Source organism: Hipposideros armiger, unplaced genomic scaffold (assembly GCF_001890085.2).
Source record: "Hipposideros armiger isolate ML-2016 unplaced genomic scaffold, ASM189008v1 scaffold_108, whole genome shotgun sequence".
Lineage (NCBI taxonomy): Eukaryota > Metazoa > Chordata > Mammalia > Chiroptera > Hipposideridae > Hipposideros > Hipposideros armiger.
In genome coordinates, this window is record NW_017731458.1 from 2162857 (window position 1) to 2179907 (window position 17051).

General features: G+C 37.6%; 1 protein-coding gene across 1 annotated transcript in view; it reads right to left on the minus strand.

Annotated features, from left to right (window-relative positions):
• The window catches only part of NF1 (neurofibromin 1), a 246631-nt gene that overhangs the window by 139652 nt on the left and 89928 nt on the right, over window positions 1-17051 (minus strand). Inside the window, exons 19-28 of the mRNA XM_019646973.1 lie at window positions 15621-16061; window positions 15107-15246; window positions 14719-14841; window positions 14186-14269; window positions 13330-13446; window positions 12590-12771; window positions 12256-12467; window positions 10047-10208; window positions 9830-9933; window positions 3381-3516 (exon numbers count right to left, since the gene is read on the minus strand). Of these exons, the coding sequence (XP_019502518.1) occupies window positions 3381-3516; window positions 9830-9933; window positions 10047-10208; window positions 12256-12467; window positions 12590-12771; window positions 13330-13446; window positions 14186-14269; window positions 14719-14841; window positions 15107-15246; window positions 15621-16061 (1701 nt within the window). The remainder of the gene's footprint in view (window positions 1-3380; window positions 3517-9829; window positions 9934-10046; window positions 10209-12255; window positions 12468-12589; window positions 12772-13329; window positions 13447-14185; window positions 14270-14718; window positions 14842-15106; window positions 15247-15620; window positions 16062-17051) is intronic.

Below are 17051 nucleotides of genomic sequence, written 5' to 3' on the forward strand. Positions count from 1 at the left end.
CTCACGGCAGCCCAGCTCCAGGTTGAGCTGTTGTTCAGCATCTTAGCTGTGGAGGGCAGTGTCACTGGCCCTCATATGTGGGATCTGAACAGGGGCCCTCTGGCGTCCCAAGTCAGCTCTTAACCAACGAGCCACTCGGCCGGCCCAAATTTATTTCTACTTTACTGCTTTTGATTATTATATATGGGATAGATTTCTTGCTTTTTCAGAAAATTCTGTTAACGTATAGAAACACTACTGATTTTTGTATATTAATTTTGTATCCTGCAACTTTACTGAATTCATTGATTAGATCTAACAGTTTTTTTGTTCTTGTTGTTTACTATATATAAAATCATATCATTTGAAAACAGAGACAATTTTACTCCTTCCTTTCCAATTCTGATATCGCTTATTTCTTTATCTTGCCTAATTGCTCCAGCTAGAACTTCTAGTACTATGCCGAACAGGAATGATGAGAGTGGGCACACTTGTCCCTGATCTTAGAGAAAGCTTTCAACCTTTATTCCTGATCTTAGAGAAAAAGCTTTCAACCTTTCACCACTGAGTTAGCTGGGGGCTTGTCCTTATAATCTTTATGTTGAGATATGTGCTTTCTATGCCAAATTTGCTAAGTGTTCTCTTATTATGAATGAATGTTGAATTTTGTCAAATGCCTTTTCTGTGGCTATTGAGATAATTATATGATTGTTTTCTTTCATTCTATGAATGTGATGTATCACATTGATTTGCACTGTGTTGAACCATCCTTGCATCCCAGGAGAAAGAGTCCTACTTGAGCATGGTGAATGATCCTTTTAATGTGCTGCCGAATTTTGTTTGCTAGCATTTTATTGAAAATGTGTGCATCTATTTATCTGGGATATTGGCCTCTAGTTTTCTATTAGTGTCTTTTTCTGGTTTTGCCTGTCAGTAAAATGCTGGCCACATAAAATGAGTTTGGGAGTATTCCCTCCTCTTCAATGTTTTGAAAGAGTCTGAGATGGGTTGGTTTTAATTCTTCTTTAAATGTTTGGTAAAATCACCAATGAAGCCATCTCATCCTGGGCATTTCTTCTTTGGGAAACTTTTGATTACTGATTCAATCTCCTCATTAGTAACTGATCTATTCAGAATTTCTATTCCTTCCTGGTTCAATCTTAGTAAGTTAAGTTGTACGTTTCTAAGGATTTTTGTACTTCTTCTAGGTTGTCCAGTTTGTTGGCATATAGTTGTTCATGGCAGCCACTTATGATCCTTTGCGTTTCCATGGTATCAGTTATAATGTCTCCTTTTTCATTTATAATTTTGTTGATTTGGGTCCTTTCTCTTTTTTTCTTGGTTAGTCTAGCTAAGGGTTCGTCAATTTTATTTATCTTTAACAAAGAACCAACTATTAGTTTGGTTAATCTTTTCTGTTGTTTTGAATTTATTTCATTTATTTCTGCTCTAATCTTTATTATTTCCTTTCTTCTGCTAACTTTGGGCTTAATTTGTTCTTCTTTTTCTAGTTCCTTAAGGTATAGAGTTAAGTTGTTCATCTGGGATATTTTTTTGTTTTATAATGGAGGTGTTTATTGCTATACATTTCCCTCTTAGAACTGCTTTTGCTGTATCCCACAAGTTCTGGTATGTTGTGTTTCCGTTTTCGTTTATCTCAAGAAACTCTTTTACTTCCCCTTTAATTTCTTCTTTGATCCATTTGTTGTTCAGGAGAGTGTTGTTTAATTTCCATGTGTTTGTGAATTTTCCAGGTTTCCTCTTCTTACTGATTTCTAGTTTCATGCTACTGTGGTCAGAGGAGACACTTGGTATGGTTTCAATCTTCTTGAATTTGCTGAGATTTGTTTAGTGGCCTAATACATGGTCTACTCTAGAAAATATTCTACATATGTTAGAGTATGTATTGTGCTGTTGTTGGATAGAATGTTCTGTATATGTCTGTTAGGTCTATGGTACTGTTCAAGTTTGCTGTTTGCTCATTGATTCTCTGGATGATTCTTTCATTGTTGAGAGTGGGGTATTAAAGTACCCAACTATTATTGTACTACTGTTTATTTTTCCTTTTAGCTCTGTTAGTTTCTGCTTTATATATTTAAGTGCTCCAATGTTGCATATATAAATACAGAGGGTGCCAAAAAAAAATGTATACACATTTTAAGAAAGGAAAACTATAAAAATTGTAATACTCAATATATACCAATAACAAAAGATGAATACAAGTCACGTTTAACTTCTTCAATTACAAGAGGTGCTCAATGTGGCCACCATCAGCATTCAGACACTTCTGATACGGCGAACTACTGCTTGAGCAACAAAGACCTAAGCGTCCACTTGTATACATTTTTCTAGCACCCTCGTTATTTACACTTACTATATCATCTTGATGTACTGACTTCTTTATCATTATATAATGATCTTCTTTGTCTCCCTTTTACTATGTTTAGCTTAAACTTTATTTTGTGTGATATAAATAAAGCTTTATTATAAACTTTATTTTGTGTGATATAAAAAAAAAGCTGTTAAAATGGTAATTTCACTGATCTTGCTAATGTCTCTAAGCAACTGAAGCCCTGTGCTAAAAAACAAATGGCTGGGGATGATTCTGCAAAGAAACAGACACAAAGGCATGGATTTTTATAAATGCATAAATTATTTCTCTTGGAGTGCCAGACTCCAGATCCACTAATGTTTCATCCAGCATCAGTTTAAATAGGCTAAGTGAATTTGCATTAATCTCCCTTGGAATGAATAAATCATTCATGAAACTCCATATGCAATTCAAAAACACAGTGGAAGCCATAAAAGAGCAAAGACCTAATTTCCTCAGCATGTAGGAGATGACTGTGGACATATTTGCAGTGCTAGTGTTAGCAAGTCTAATAATTTGATCTGAATGATGGTGCAATATATTTTATAAGTAGCATTCTACATAAAATAAACAGTCTGTCTTGGAAAAATCTGACATAAACGCATTATATCTTAATGAAGAAATCAAAATTATAGATCAATCACTTCACAACGCACAAAGCAAGGAGTAGACCTGCCTCATATGTTAAATACCCTATAAGTAATTTAGGCAAAAGATAACCCCCCAAAATTCCATAGTATATCTCATTTCAACCACATTCATTACACCCAATAGATTTGGTGTATTTTAAACTAGCTCTCAATGCAAAAAAAATGTATTATCTTTAAAGTACCTCCTTAAAACACTTCCAACTGTTTCCTAAGCAATATTGAAGTTTTTGCAAAACCAATTCCAACAACAATTCTTAATGTATTACTCATCCAAATTGATTCAGTATTATCGACTATCCACTAGCAGCAGTGAAATTCCTCTTTGGTAAAACATTCTTTAGCTTTGGATTAAGAATGGTGATCTCCAACCTTAAGCATACCTGGTATAAACAGTGGCACACACTTCGAAGCTGAGGGGGGAATTCTGAGGAGGAACTGATGATAGCATGGAAGAACTTTTCAGTCATCTGAAGAAGGTTCCGCTGGTTTTCCTCAAGGCTCTCTGACTGTTCTAACCTACAAAAAAGAAAAAGGTAAAAATCAATGAAAAACAAACTAACATACTCAAGAGACATTCAGCCAAATACAATGTTTGGGCTTTGCATCATTCTGATTTGAACAAACCAACTATAAAAAAGGCAATTTTGAAAACTGTGTATAAAAACTTATAGTGTCATAAATTTAGTATAAGATTTTTAATTTTTTTTTTTTTTTTGCCAATCTAATAGGTAAGAGAGGGCATCTCATGTGTTTAACTTTTAGCTCCATGACTTCTGGTAAAGTCAGACATACTTTCATGTATTTTGTAGCTATTCATGCTTCCTCTTATTTTTAACTGCCTTTCATGTCCAGTCTATTTCTAGCTGCTACGTGTCTCTCCCACCAGTACCTAAAACTTAGTTTGCCCAAAATTAACTGATTTTTCCTCCTATGCTAAGGTCTTATTCTGTGCTCCCCATGTTGCCAATAGTACCATCACTGTCTCAGTCACCTCATTCTGGCAACCTCTGATGTCACCATTGCCTGCTGCACTCCATTACTTGCCACATCCAATCAGGTTGCTAATTCTTCAGTTTAATCTCTAAAATCTTGGTGTTGTGATTAAAGGCAGAAATACGGAGGCAGACTTACTAGGTTTAAATGTCAGCTCTATTATTACTGATCATTACGGCCTTGGTCAAGACACTTCACTTCTCTGGGCCTCAATGGTTTTCATCAATAAGACAAGAATAATAATCCTGCCTCCTTTGTGGGGTATAAATTTCACCCAATGGGTACCAAATCCACAAAGTTTTACTCAAGCTCCCCAATTAGCATAATCTGAATTCTCCAAACACATCCCCTAAGAAACTCACTACGTAACTACTTATTATGTGTCTTATCTCCCCTACTAAACTGTAAACTCCCTGAGGGAAGAAAGTTCTCATCTTTGTCCACTTAAAACTAGCACAGTACCTTACCAAGCAAATACTGAGTAAATACTTGTTTTCAATGTCTTAACTAGTAATATTGATTCCTATACTAATTTACATGTTACATAAATGCATGGACATTTAAGTCATCATTCTGGATTCCTTGCAGCTCAAGGAATGTGTAGTGTAGCATATGGATGCAGTAAGAGTTCAGAAATTACTGTAGATACAAGGCAGGAAAGATTCCATGGGACAAGTGAGTTCCAAAGGCGGGATAGAATTTGGATAGGCAAAGAGAAGTAAGGTTATTTCAGAAAGAGGAGATACGCAGGGCAGGTACGCAGGGCAGGTGCTCAGTTTAGTCCATGTGACATTCTTAGTGCCAGGAGCAGAGGATTCAAAATTGGCCTGTGACTTTTCGAAGACGGGAAAGACATGCACATACTAGATAATGAGTCCAATAATTCAAGGATAAAGGCACAATAGCAAACCCAAGCTAGACATGATTCATTCACAGGGCTGGTGGTTGCTGGGGAGCCAGAGGCAGAAAATGAACTTGCAATATGCGGGGAACTGAAAAGATACTGGTCTACATATAGAGACTATATGCAGGGAGATCAGTTAATAAGCTACCATAGTCATTTAATTCTGAGATATGGAGGGCATAGCATATTTGTGGTATGAAAGATGAACAATTTATTTAACAAGGCAAGCAGAAATTCCTAGAAACCTTGACAGTTCTTGCCTACTTAGTGGGAACTTTTTCTTTATGAGTCAACATAGCAGCAGGTATGCTGCAGTCTGATTCAGGGTCCCTCTAAAACAATACTTTCCAGCCACTGTACTCTCATCTCTCACATGCCAGTGATGACTTGTTGGCTTTTCCATTAATTCTGATCTATAAAGAAGCTTTGTATATAATTATTTAACTGCTTGTGTGTATAAAACGTTTCCCTTTGTTAAATTTTCAAAGAAACAGTTTTTGGCATTTTTAATCCTATTTTTAATTTCATTGATTTCTAATCTCATTTTTATTTCTTTGCTTCTGCTTGCTTTAGGTTAACATTGCTCTTCTCTAGTATTCTAAGGTGAAAGCTTAGATTATTGATTTTTAGATCTTTCTTTTCGCACATATGCATTTAATGCTATAAATTTCCCTCTAAGCACTGCTTTCATCACCTTTCACAAATTTTGATAAGATGTTCTTTCATTTTCACTTATTCTTTTTTTTCTGTGCATTACAGTCTGAGAAATTTCTATCGACATATCTTGAAGTTCACTGATTCTTTCCTCAGTTGTGTCCAGTTTACTGATAAGCCCATCCAAAGGCATTCTTTCTTTCTGTTACAATGTTTTTGATTTCTAGCATTTCCTTTTGATTCTTTCTTAGTGTTTCCATCTTTCTTTTACAATACCCACCTATTCTTGTATGTTGTCCACTTTTTCCACATTAGAGCTATTAACAAATTAACCATAGTTATTTTAAATTCCTATTCTCATAATCCCCAAATCTCTGCCATATCTGAGTCTGGTTCTGACACTTGCTTTGTCTTTCATACTGTGATATTTCTTTTTTTCCTTTTATCATGCTTTGTAATTTTTTTGTTGAAAGTCAGATGCAAGATGCACTGGATAACAGGAACTGAGATAAACAGGTCTTCAGTGTAAGGTCTCAGTGTAAGGTTTACATTAATCTGGCCAGGACTTAGGTTGTGTTCAATGTTTGCTGCAGCTGTGTCAATTTCCTCCAGTGTGTCCTTTTTTTTGGTCTCCATATCCTTGGGTTTCCACAGAAATTTTTTCTTTAGGTTACAGCTCCTTTGGTTGTAATCCGCTGTTAATACAGTGGAGTCCTGTTGATGTGGTATGGTAGTGAGATATTCTTTTATTGGGGTGTGGGCTGTGACCTTCAGAAGAGTTTCCTAGCCATTTTTTTCTTCTCTTATGTGAGACAAGAAGACTAGAGGGGGCTGAAGTTGGCTAAATGTCCATCCTCCAGGTCCGATAAGGCTCTGGTAAAGTAGTTTCCCTTGAAGAAAGGACTTTGTAAGGGAAAACAGAACACCATGATATATTTCAAAATGGTTAACTTTCCTCTTCCCTTGCCCAGAGTACAAGGGGATTTTTCTCGCCTCTTCACCATGAGAACCTGGTAGGGCTTCTACAGATAAGGCTCACAGAAATGTGGGGAATCTCCCTAAGATTGGGCTTCCAAAGGTTTTAACTCTGAAGCTAATCCACACTCAACTTCCAACAATTCATCATTTATGTTCTACATGTCCTACCAGTTATTGGCTCCATCAGCAGTGTGTTCTGGTAAGCTGGGATTCCTTGTATTTGCCTGTCTCTCCCATTTTTGAATGGTGGTCTGCCCTGTGACTTCAATTCTCTGATAGATCTAAGAAGAGCTGGTGATTTTGTTTCCAGCTTTTTCTTGTGAACACGGGAGTGTCAACTTCCAAGCTCTTTACATGTCAGAGTGGACCTCAGTTTGATTTTAAATAACCTGACTATAGTAAATCTTTCATCTAGTTCTCTTATCTGCACCGCAGTACTTAGTGCAGTGGATTTCTTTTAGGCAGGTTAGTTTGTTCTCTAAGTAATTCTTTAACCTTTAAAAGCGAAATTGCTTAATGGTAACAAAATACAAGATGGTATTAAAACAATGTTGCTTTTAAATTTTAAAATGTAACTATTTTGCTATTTTAACAACAATTGGCTAATTAGCACCACACTTCTGATTAGATTTTACAGTTGGTACTTCAGGAAAGGTACAGCCAAAAATATCAACTCATACAAAGTTGCTGGATAAAAATTATTTAGGAAGAGCAACCATCAAGAAGCTCTGGGCTTTAAAATAAAAAAATAAAACAACGTTAAGGTCCTAACTGAAAAACAGACAAGAGACGTAGCTTAGAAAAAGCAAGCATAACATTAATTATTTAAAATTCACTCATTCAACAAATATTTATGAAATGTCAACTATAAGCAAGATACTATGCTACATACTCATAGAAGGATATGAAGATGTACAAAATGTAAAAGAGCCAAGTCTAGAGGGGAAATAAATTCATAAACTGCATCATCACAATTAAGTGTTACAATGATGGTGTAGAACACAGAATAAAAATTATTTCTTTGTTCATGTGTAGTGTGTGTACATGGGCAGCACCTGGTGACAAGTAGAAAGCTTCATAGGGATGGTGGTTTCTAAACTGTACCTTGCATTACCCTTTGGCCTCTTTCCCTTCTCCTAAGTCACTCCTCATTATAGGAAGAGGGGGGAGTTAGAAAAAAAAGAGTGCACCCTCTCCGTTCTATATATATTTGTCAGCAGAGAAGATGTATTCTGGTCTGCTCTCCACTTGTGTGGTACAAAGAAGCCAGCCCCTTTGAGGTAAGTTTTTAGTCATCCAGTTGTGCAAGGGTAATTCAAGGTGAAGTGTTAGGAAGCCTATTTGCCGAAAGGATCTAAAGCTGGATTCTCTAATCATTTATATCATAATATAAAGGTGACACCTGATTCCTGAGTGCTTCCCCTCACCCCACCATTCCCAATCCCTCCTCCCTCTACCCTTTGGTTTTGAACTTGGTCAAGGGAGAGGAAAATTATTTATTAGGCATCTCCAACCCAAAGAACCCCATTTGTCAAGCCACTTAAAATATAATATAATATATATATGTATATATATATATATATGTATATATATCTTGTGTATATTTCATTGGAGCTAATGTACAGAGAATACATGAGAAAATGACAAGAGGTGATAGTGAATTATAGTCAGACAACTCTATCTTATAGTCAATGGGGAACAACTGATGGTTTCTAAGAAGTAAAGTAACAAAAAAATTTAGGTTTCAGAACAATTCCTACAAGAAATAACCTGAAATGAAGAAAAAAAAATGCTGGGGCAATAATTAGGGGGTTACTGCAAAAGTCAATGGGGTCAACTATGAAGTATTACGCAGCAGTTAAAAAGCATGAGATTAATATATTGGGTTGGTGGAAAAGTCATGATGTATTTTTTCTATGTTTTTCATTGGAAAAATGCATCATGACTTTTCCAACAACCCAATATATCATATATATTGATATACATATACATACACATGAAGATCTAAGACACAGGGTTAAATTAAAAAGATTGGGCTGGCTGAGTGGCTCAGTTGGTTAAGAGTTACCTTAAGAGTGCGAGCTCTGAGCAACAGGGCCACCAGTTCAATTTCCACATGGGCCAGTGATGCTGCGCCCAAGTTGAGCTGCCAACAGGTGGCAGGATGGCTCAGCTGGTGAGAGCACGTGCTCCTAACAAGACTGCCTGTTCGATGGTGGGCTACGCCCACCCGCAACTAAGACTGAACTTGGCACCTTGAGCTGAGCTGCCGTGGATGGTTCAGTGGATAGAGCATGTGCTCTTAAAACAAGGCTGCTGGTTCGACTCCCGTATGGGATGGTGCCTATGCCCACCTGCAACTAAGATTGTAACACAGAACCTTGAGCTTAGAGGCCACGAGCTGCTGACGGGAAGCCAGATGGTGACTGGGACCCTCCACAATGAAGACTGAAGAACAACAACTTGGCTGGTCCTTCTCCCCAATTCCCCGACACTGTTCCCCTCCCCCAATTCCCTAATAAAAAAAAAAAAAATTAGGGGCCGGCCGAGTGGCATGTTGGTTAAGAGCTGGCTTGGGATGCCAGAGGGCCCCGGTTCGGATCCCACATATGAGGGCCAGTGACAATGCCCTCTACAGCTAAGATGCTGAACAACAGCTCAACCTGGAGCTGGGCTGCCCATGAGTCGCCGCCGGAGTAGGCTGCAGTCCCTGCTGCAGTGGGTTGCCATGGGCTACCATGTGTAGCCAGCAGCCAGCGTGAGCGGCCGTCCAGAGCTGGCGAAGGATCTGCCTCGCCCGGGAAGAGCGCAATGATGGTGCCAACTTGGGCCAGTGAAGCGACGTCCTCCACAACTAGACTGAAGAACAAAAAGGACAGCAACTTGTCTGTTCCCCTTCCCCCAATTCCCCAGAGCTGTTCCCATCCCCCAATCTCTCAATAAAAATCTTTTAAAAAAAAAATTAAAAAGATTAAGCTGCAAAACCATGTAGACAATATGTTACCATTTATATTAAGCACTCAAATTATAACACACAGTTTCTACAACTAAATATATATGCAAATGTATAGAAAGAACAGAACAGACCAAACTAGTAACAGTATTATATCTCTAGAGGTGGTATTCAAAGACACCTTTAATGATGTTGGTAATTTTTTTTAGAAAAATGTATTTGTGTGTATCTTTCCTAATTAAAGACTAATTTTAAGAATCAAGGGGGGAATTGTGAGGGCAAGGCCCTACCACTGTAGTGGTACCTGACAAAATGGGAGAGCGGGTATAGATGTGAGGAAGACAAACCTGGTAGGATCCACTTCAAAGCTAACATGTTGCCAATCAGAGGACGTGATCACAATTCGCAGTAAAGGATCCAGGAGTTTTTGTAGGTAAGTAGCACCATATACCTAAAGAATATGTAAATGGGAATTTATTATGCTGCATTAAAGAAGACATTCTGTTCTGCACATAATCATTGTTGGACACACCTCCACACAAAAATAGATGAATGGATACAAACCTTGAAACAGAAGGTCATTATTTTACTAGCTAAGCTGTTGCCTCGGAAAAGAGTCTGCATGGAGTCTGCCAATTCTACTTCCTTAGAAAACATGTTCCAGAGCAGTTGGTAGAGTAAATGCCGCGAATCAAACAGAGTCACTAGAACTCGAGCTAGTTCATCCTGAGAACATAACAATTTGTGTTAGTGTGAACAATCTCATTTCTTCTCAAGCAGGAAACTTAAAGACAAATCCAATAAATGACAATCACATGCTAAATGGAGGTAAATGGTGACATTAATTTTTCCCCTGGGATTTATCCATGTACATATGTCTATTAATAGATGACTATTCCTATATACCAACAGTAGCTGTTAATTCTAAGGATTGACTGATGAAAGGTAAGAGAGGCCTAAGGTTTACCAGGAGATAGAAAAAACTCCAGATTCAGCTTAAATCGAATGGCAAAACTGAAAGAGAGTAGAAGCTGAAGATGATGGCAAAGAGTTCAGCTGGATATGCACAGATCATTTTCTCAGAAAATCAGTAAGCAAGAGTTAAGACTTTGGGAACCGCAAGAGCTCTCATCTTGTCTCACATGGTCAGGAAAACTCAGGGAACACTGAACACAGACTAGGCAGAGAAACAACAAAAGTGGAAAGACTACAAGACTGGTAGGAAATCAGGAAAAAGACCTGGGCTGTGCATTCCAAACCAAGAGATTAGCAAGATTCTTGTACAAAGCAGGGTGGGAAGCTAATCCCATCTAGCTCCTGAACGATAACCTTCATGATTTCCCATAGTGAAATATTTTTTGGAATACAGTAATAATACCTTGGTTTGCGAGCATAATTCATTCCGAAACAAACTACTCATATTGCAAGACATCGCTCGTTTACCAAGTTAAAATATATTAGAAATGTTGGCTCGTCTTGCGGAACACTCGCAAACCAAGTCACTCGCAATCCAAGGTTTTACTGTACTTAAGAAAAACGATGCAACAGTACATCACTGTTGCACCACACATTCTGGGCAGAGATTTAGAGAGAAAGGGGGACAAGGTCTCTGCTCTTGTGGGGCTCACATTCTGGTGGAAGGAGACGAAATAATCAAATCAACACAGTAGTTTCACATTGTGAATAAATGTCGCCAAGAAAATACAACAAGGTAATGGGAAAGAATGAATGTGGCTGTGGTTTTGATTGGATGGCCAGAAAAAAAAAATAAGAAAGTGACATCTGAACTGAAACTTGAATGACAAGAAGTTGGCCATTTAGGAGATGAGGGCAGAAGCATTCCAGGTGGCAGAAGTGGCCGCAGCAGTGTAAGCGTGCTCGAGGGTGGAAATAACCCTACCATGTCTGGTGGTCAGTGTGGTTTAAGTCTGGTGAACAAGAAGGAAAATAGCATAAGATGATGTCAGAAATGAGGCAGGGCCCAGACTGGGTAGAGCCTTATAGGCCAGAGTTTGAGTTCTACTTTAAGTATGAGGAACAAGAACCTATAGTTTTTAAACAGAAAGAAATCTACAGGCAACAACAGATGACCTTATTAGTTATAATTTACTGAACTGAAATAATTTGGGGTACAATCTAAACTAAATAGCTTTTTAACATGGAAAGGGACAACCTTTCCCAAATTTTTATCATATATTATTAAGAATGGTATGGTTTTAGAAAAAATTATATTAAGAGGTCAAATAGCCATATTATGTCTTCAGTATTTAAAACAAGCAACACCACAATTTCAAATGCAAATAGAGTGCTTAAGTTAAAAAAAAAAACCTGTGAAACACATTACAGAAAAAAAGAGTTATGAATTGGAGATAGTAAATAGGCACAAGCCTGGAATTCTAGTTCTAGCATTACTAACAAGTAAATATGAGATTTAACTCTAATTATCTCATTTAATATATGAAGGCAGCAGATCAGTGGTTTTAATTTTCTTTTGCTCAGTGTTCAAGTGGAATTTTCAGTGGGACATGTAAAGAGTTTGAGTTTTACTTTAAGAATGAGGAATAAGATCCTCATACTTAAAGTAATAACACTACTGAGGACTAGAAGCTACAACCGCTTCCCCACAGCTGAAAACCACTCAAATAATATCTGAAGTTTCTTCCAGCTCTAAAGTTTTAGCAATTCATTCAATAAGCACTCATTGAACGAATGATTTTTGAACCATCTGCTATGTGCCAGGCACTCTTCCTTCCCACTTACTCAATGAACTTACCCACTGAGAACACGGGACCACGTTAGCCAGAGCCATGGCTATAGGGAGCTCTCCCTGATCGCCCATCATCGTGACCAGCTCCACCAGTCTCTCAAACCGATCTGCCAGCACCGTTTCTGCAAGGGTGTCAAATTCTGTGCCTTGTTGGAGGATTTTTGTCAGAACTTCCATAAATGTAGCTCTTGTCTGGAGATCTTTGTGATAACCTAAACCTGATATGGACAGATAGATGCGAATTTACTAACATGGCCTTGTTGAAGTCATTTTACCAGTCATTTTACATGCCAATTCTCTACGTTTTAAGTTTCTATATGAAGCTCTCACTGTATCTCACCTATAGAGTGCATGAGGCCACTGTCCACGTTAGCATTGAGTAAGTTTGACATTGCAAGGACTGTACAATGCCTCAACGATGCCAGCCTCCGAGACATGCCACGTTTTCTGCCACCTGTTTGTGCATTTTCATCTTCAACTTCACTACAGTCATTCAAAAGGTTCATAAACAATGTGAAATACCTGAGAAATGAAAAGACTGACCTTTACACAGTGAAGACCATACCAACCAGAAAGCTAATCAGACACTCTGAAATCATCACACGTGCATCACATGAGTGGTCCTGGTATCTGCTTCTCCCCAGTCTCGGGGTAATCAGCCAGCGTGGCCCATTATGAAGCGTGCTGTGAATATGATTTTATCCTGACAAAGCCCAGTACATATTTCATAACACAAACACCACATAGATGCACTGTTTCCTGGTAAACGCAACACTGTTAATATTTAGCATATAAAATTAGTGGTCCAAATAGGTGATCTGGGTTATATTGCCAATAAAAATTCACTGATCAGATTATTTTCTTTAAGAATCAGTTGTTTTCCTAAACTCACTCCTGTCATAGGGAATACTGCTTCATGCATGTGTTATATTTTATGAGACAACCGCTGATGGCGATATTACCAAAGCAATGGTGTCCATTTTCTAAATATAATCATTTATCACTTGGATTACACTTTCTTTGTTTTGTTGTGTGTGGGACTTTGAATTTTGCTTTGTGTTTTTGGTGACTGAAATTTACTTAAGAAATAACTGTGATTTGGCTTCCATTAATTCCACACCATCTCCTTCCTCAGGCTGTAGTGGAAGACCAGCCAGGAGTGAAACCACTGCTTCCATGCTTGCCTGGTCCAAATCTCTGAGGAAAAAATATTTAAAGACCATAAGTCTTTCAGGTTCTTCTATCCCACCATCCCCTCAAATAAACGCTTTCTAACAGACACACACTTTAGGAACTACCTATTTCATTAAACAAATTATTAGGACAGCCTAAATAATTTGAGTTAATATGCAGACCACAGAATGCAAAAACATTTCAAGTTGAGGAGAGGGTGATAATAACTTGCTACAAAGTAATCTTGGCAATAGCTACTTTAAATCAAAAGCATGCACTATAAAATCAAGCCTGGCCAAAGAAATATATGTGAATGGCTATTATGCAGTTCATTGGGTTCAATTATTTTCTGATATTTGGCAATAAGTATTTGCCATTAGAGCGAACATCAAGCAATTACTTTTTAGAATGACTCAAAACAAGTAAGTTCCTCAAATAATACTTTTATTTATCGAATCACAAAATAAGTACAATCTAAGGTTTTTTATATCTTATTTTCCAATAACTATACATTATCTTTCCTAAAGGGACAACACTAACTTTCCAAACATAACCCTCTCTCACATTTGTTTCTACTGAAAGTATTTTAGTTAAAAAGAAAAATAGTGAAGACTGGAATATCATCATAGAATTCAAATGCGAAAGCTTGATATCCAGAAAAACAATTTCAGTACACATAAAATATATGTAGAATAGCTATAATGAGGTAATAGTAATGCCTAGAGTAAACCTGCTAATATGTAGGGGTCATTCTCATTTTTACCTTGTTAGACATTTTACATCGTCATCTGCAGCTTGGTTTGATGTGCCCATAACCCAGTCTGTCAAGTATTCCACCATCTTATTCCTATAGAATGGCAGAGAAAAGGAAAATAACAATTTTTTTTAAAGTCACACATGCACCTTTTTAAATAGTGCACACAATGTGCCAAATCACTCAGGCAACATGACAATTTTATAAAAGAGATATTGCTATCACAAATCTAACAGACGGGAACAAACACAGGCAACTTGGATACTGATCTTCCACATAAACCCTGAGCTATGTTTTCAGTTTGGAAACAGAATCAAATTCTTAACTCAAGTATCGTATAATTTTAGTAAAAGGGAGTGCTGTCATAAGCACAAACCTTTGGGAAATTTGAAAAGACATGAAGAGAAAAAGAAACATGTAAAAAGCTCCTTTTCCACCCCAACCCCCAACTGCTTCCCATGATAACCAAGTACCTATTTTTCTGTACTTCATTTAACATAATAAGATTTAGAACACTCTACTTTGCTCTTTTGAGAACTCACCTAAATTTCATCTCTTGACAAAATGAGAGGTCATCTCTTCTTGCCATCATTACCTCGACTAACTGACACAGTTTCGTTTTTATTTGAATTGCATGGACCATATTCCCAAGCACACGAACATATCTATTGAGACAGAGAGAAACATTCAAAAAATTATCAGAGAGAAACAAAAGGGAAGATTTTCTAATTGTTTAATCTCTGAGCAAAATAATTAAATGATTATAAAAATTGCAAGACTTTTATTTTATTTATACGAAAACATGCATAACCTTGGGTTATTTTATTGTCACACCCTAATTTGAGTGCAATAAAGAAAAGGATGGCAAGTTACTTCATTAACAGCTACTAACACCAATGTGTTTCTGCTACATTTCAGTAGAATGCTTACCTGACCAAATTTAACATCATTGTTTCAATGCTAGCTTGCCCCAGGTGTTCGGAGCTGCCTTCAGTATGATTATCTAGTAAGTTCTTCATTATAGCTATGGTTTGCTCCACAAATTGAGTATTGGTGTCAGTCAGTAAAACCTACACAAAGAACAAAATATATCTAGAATCAATGCACAGCAGACAGAGAGATGAAGTTGCCTGATCTAAATGTCCTACATATGCAGAAACGCACCTACAGGCATACATACAAACAGGCACATAAATACAGACACTCAAACCCATACCCAAGGCACTTGTAACCCCAGGCAGACCCACACACCAGAATTCTTAAAAAGTACATTGATCCCACATTAGAGGATTCCTCTTTCTGCAATTTTTCGCCTATTTTTTTTAATTGTAAGTGAACGTTTATGCCAACATCTAAATAATTTAAAAAGAAAAAGTCTTCATTATTTCAAGCAAGTCACACTATTCATATGGAAGTGTGGAAAATAAAACAGAGCACACTTTACCTGTCCTTGGGAGTCAAAAAATTTGCTGATGGTATTCTTCAATTTGTTAAATAGCATTGGGTAAAGAGCAGGACTCAATTCTAGACCCAACAGATCCTTCACGTTGGTCCGTATCTGAAGTCCCACTTTCTCATGGTTACACACCATTAAGGACAGCAGCCGGTCCATGAATTTGCTGACAGGCGTATCTGCATTTCCCTCTGAGGACATCACTGAAATCATGGAACCCTTGCGTTCACTGACGGGGCCCATGGGTGGGCTATAGGTTGCAAGGCCAGAACTGCTTCTTTGCTGCAGGCACACTCCCCCAAGAGCACAGAGGAAGCCGGTCATGTTGATCCATTCTTGTAGAGAGTCCGTGTCAGACAAATCGATGGAACCTCCTCCACTCACGTGAGACATTCGCCGCTTAACAATGGTCTTGTGAAGGCTTTCAGCAGCCTAAACACAAAATTTTTATGGAAAGCATGAATTCAACCTAAATTGATGGAGAGACTTGACAATTTACTTTTCATCCGACATTTTCCCCACAACAAGAGAACACTTTTTACTTTTAAAAATCCAAGTCTTCATTATGCCATTTCTAGTCACATCAAGGTGTCTTACTGCTTGAGGGAGGATGAGCCTTCCAGAATTGAAGGTAGCAATAAACAGAGATGCAGGATCAGATATAAAAGGTGGTGATGGATTGTAGCTCAGAAAGGAACATACGCTCAAAATATTTGCTTCTATCACTTCCTGGACACAAAAGCCATGTCTGTGCTGCTTCCAGGAATATAAACATTTGGAGACTTTTTTAACCAAGTAGTGGGTGTGTTTATTAACTTGGTGACTGCCCACGTTCAAGTGCTCTGGGACCAGCTTTGTAAACATTGTACTACTATTAACATAGATTCCCCATGGCAAGATGAGACTAATCAAGTGGAAGAACCACCGAACACAGAAAGAGTGCTTAACGAGGGACGTATAGGAAGACAAAAATCAATAGGAAAAAAACTTTGTAAGATTTGTAATCTGACTAAGCAGTAATCTTCAGAGCTCTGATGCTTTTAGTTTATGGAGTACAAATAAGAAAGAAAAACTCTTACTATGTGCGGCAAAATTTTTTCAAATTCAACTTCCCTCATATGCTGCTTATAAGCGTAATACTCATCCTTCTATAGAGAATATATCAACCCAAGAAAGCAACGTATTAGGGGCATTCTGTGATATGAACAATGCAGAAGTATCATTGCATTTGCTTCATTATGTATATTTATTTTTCTGGGGAAAATGGCCTTTCTCTCAAGGATTGCTTTGAATATAGAACTACTGAAACTGCCATTTCTTATAGCACATGCATTTATTACAGTTGTATCTAATATGAGAATATGGCTACACACCCCTGCTGTCATGCAGCACATTATCCCTTTCAGGACCTATGTGATAAGG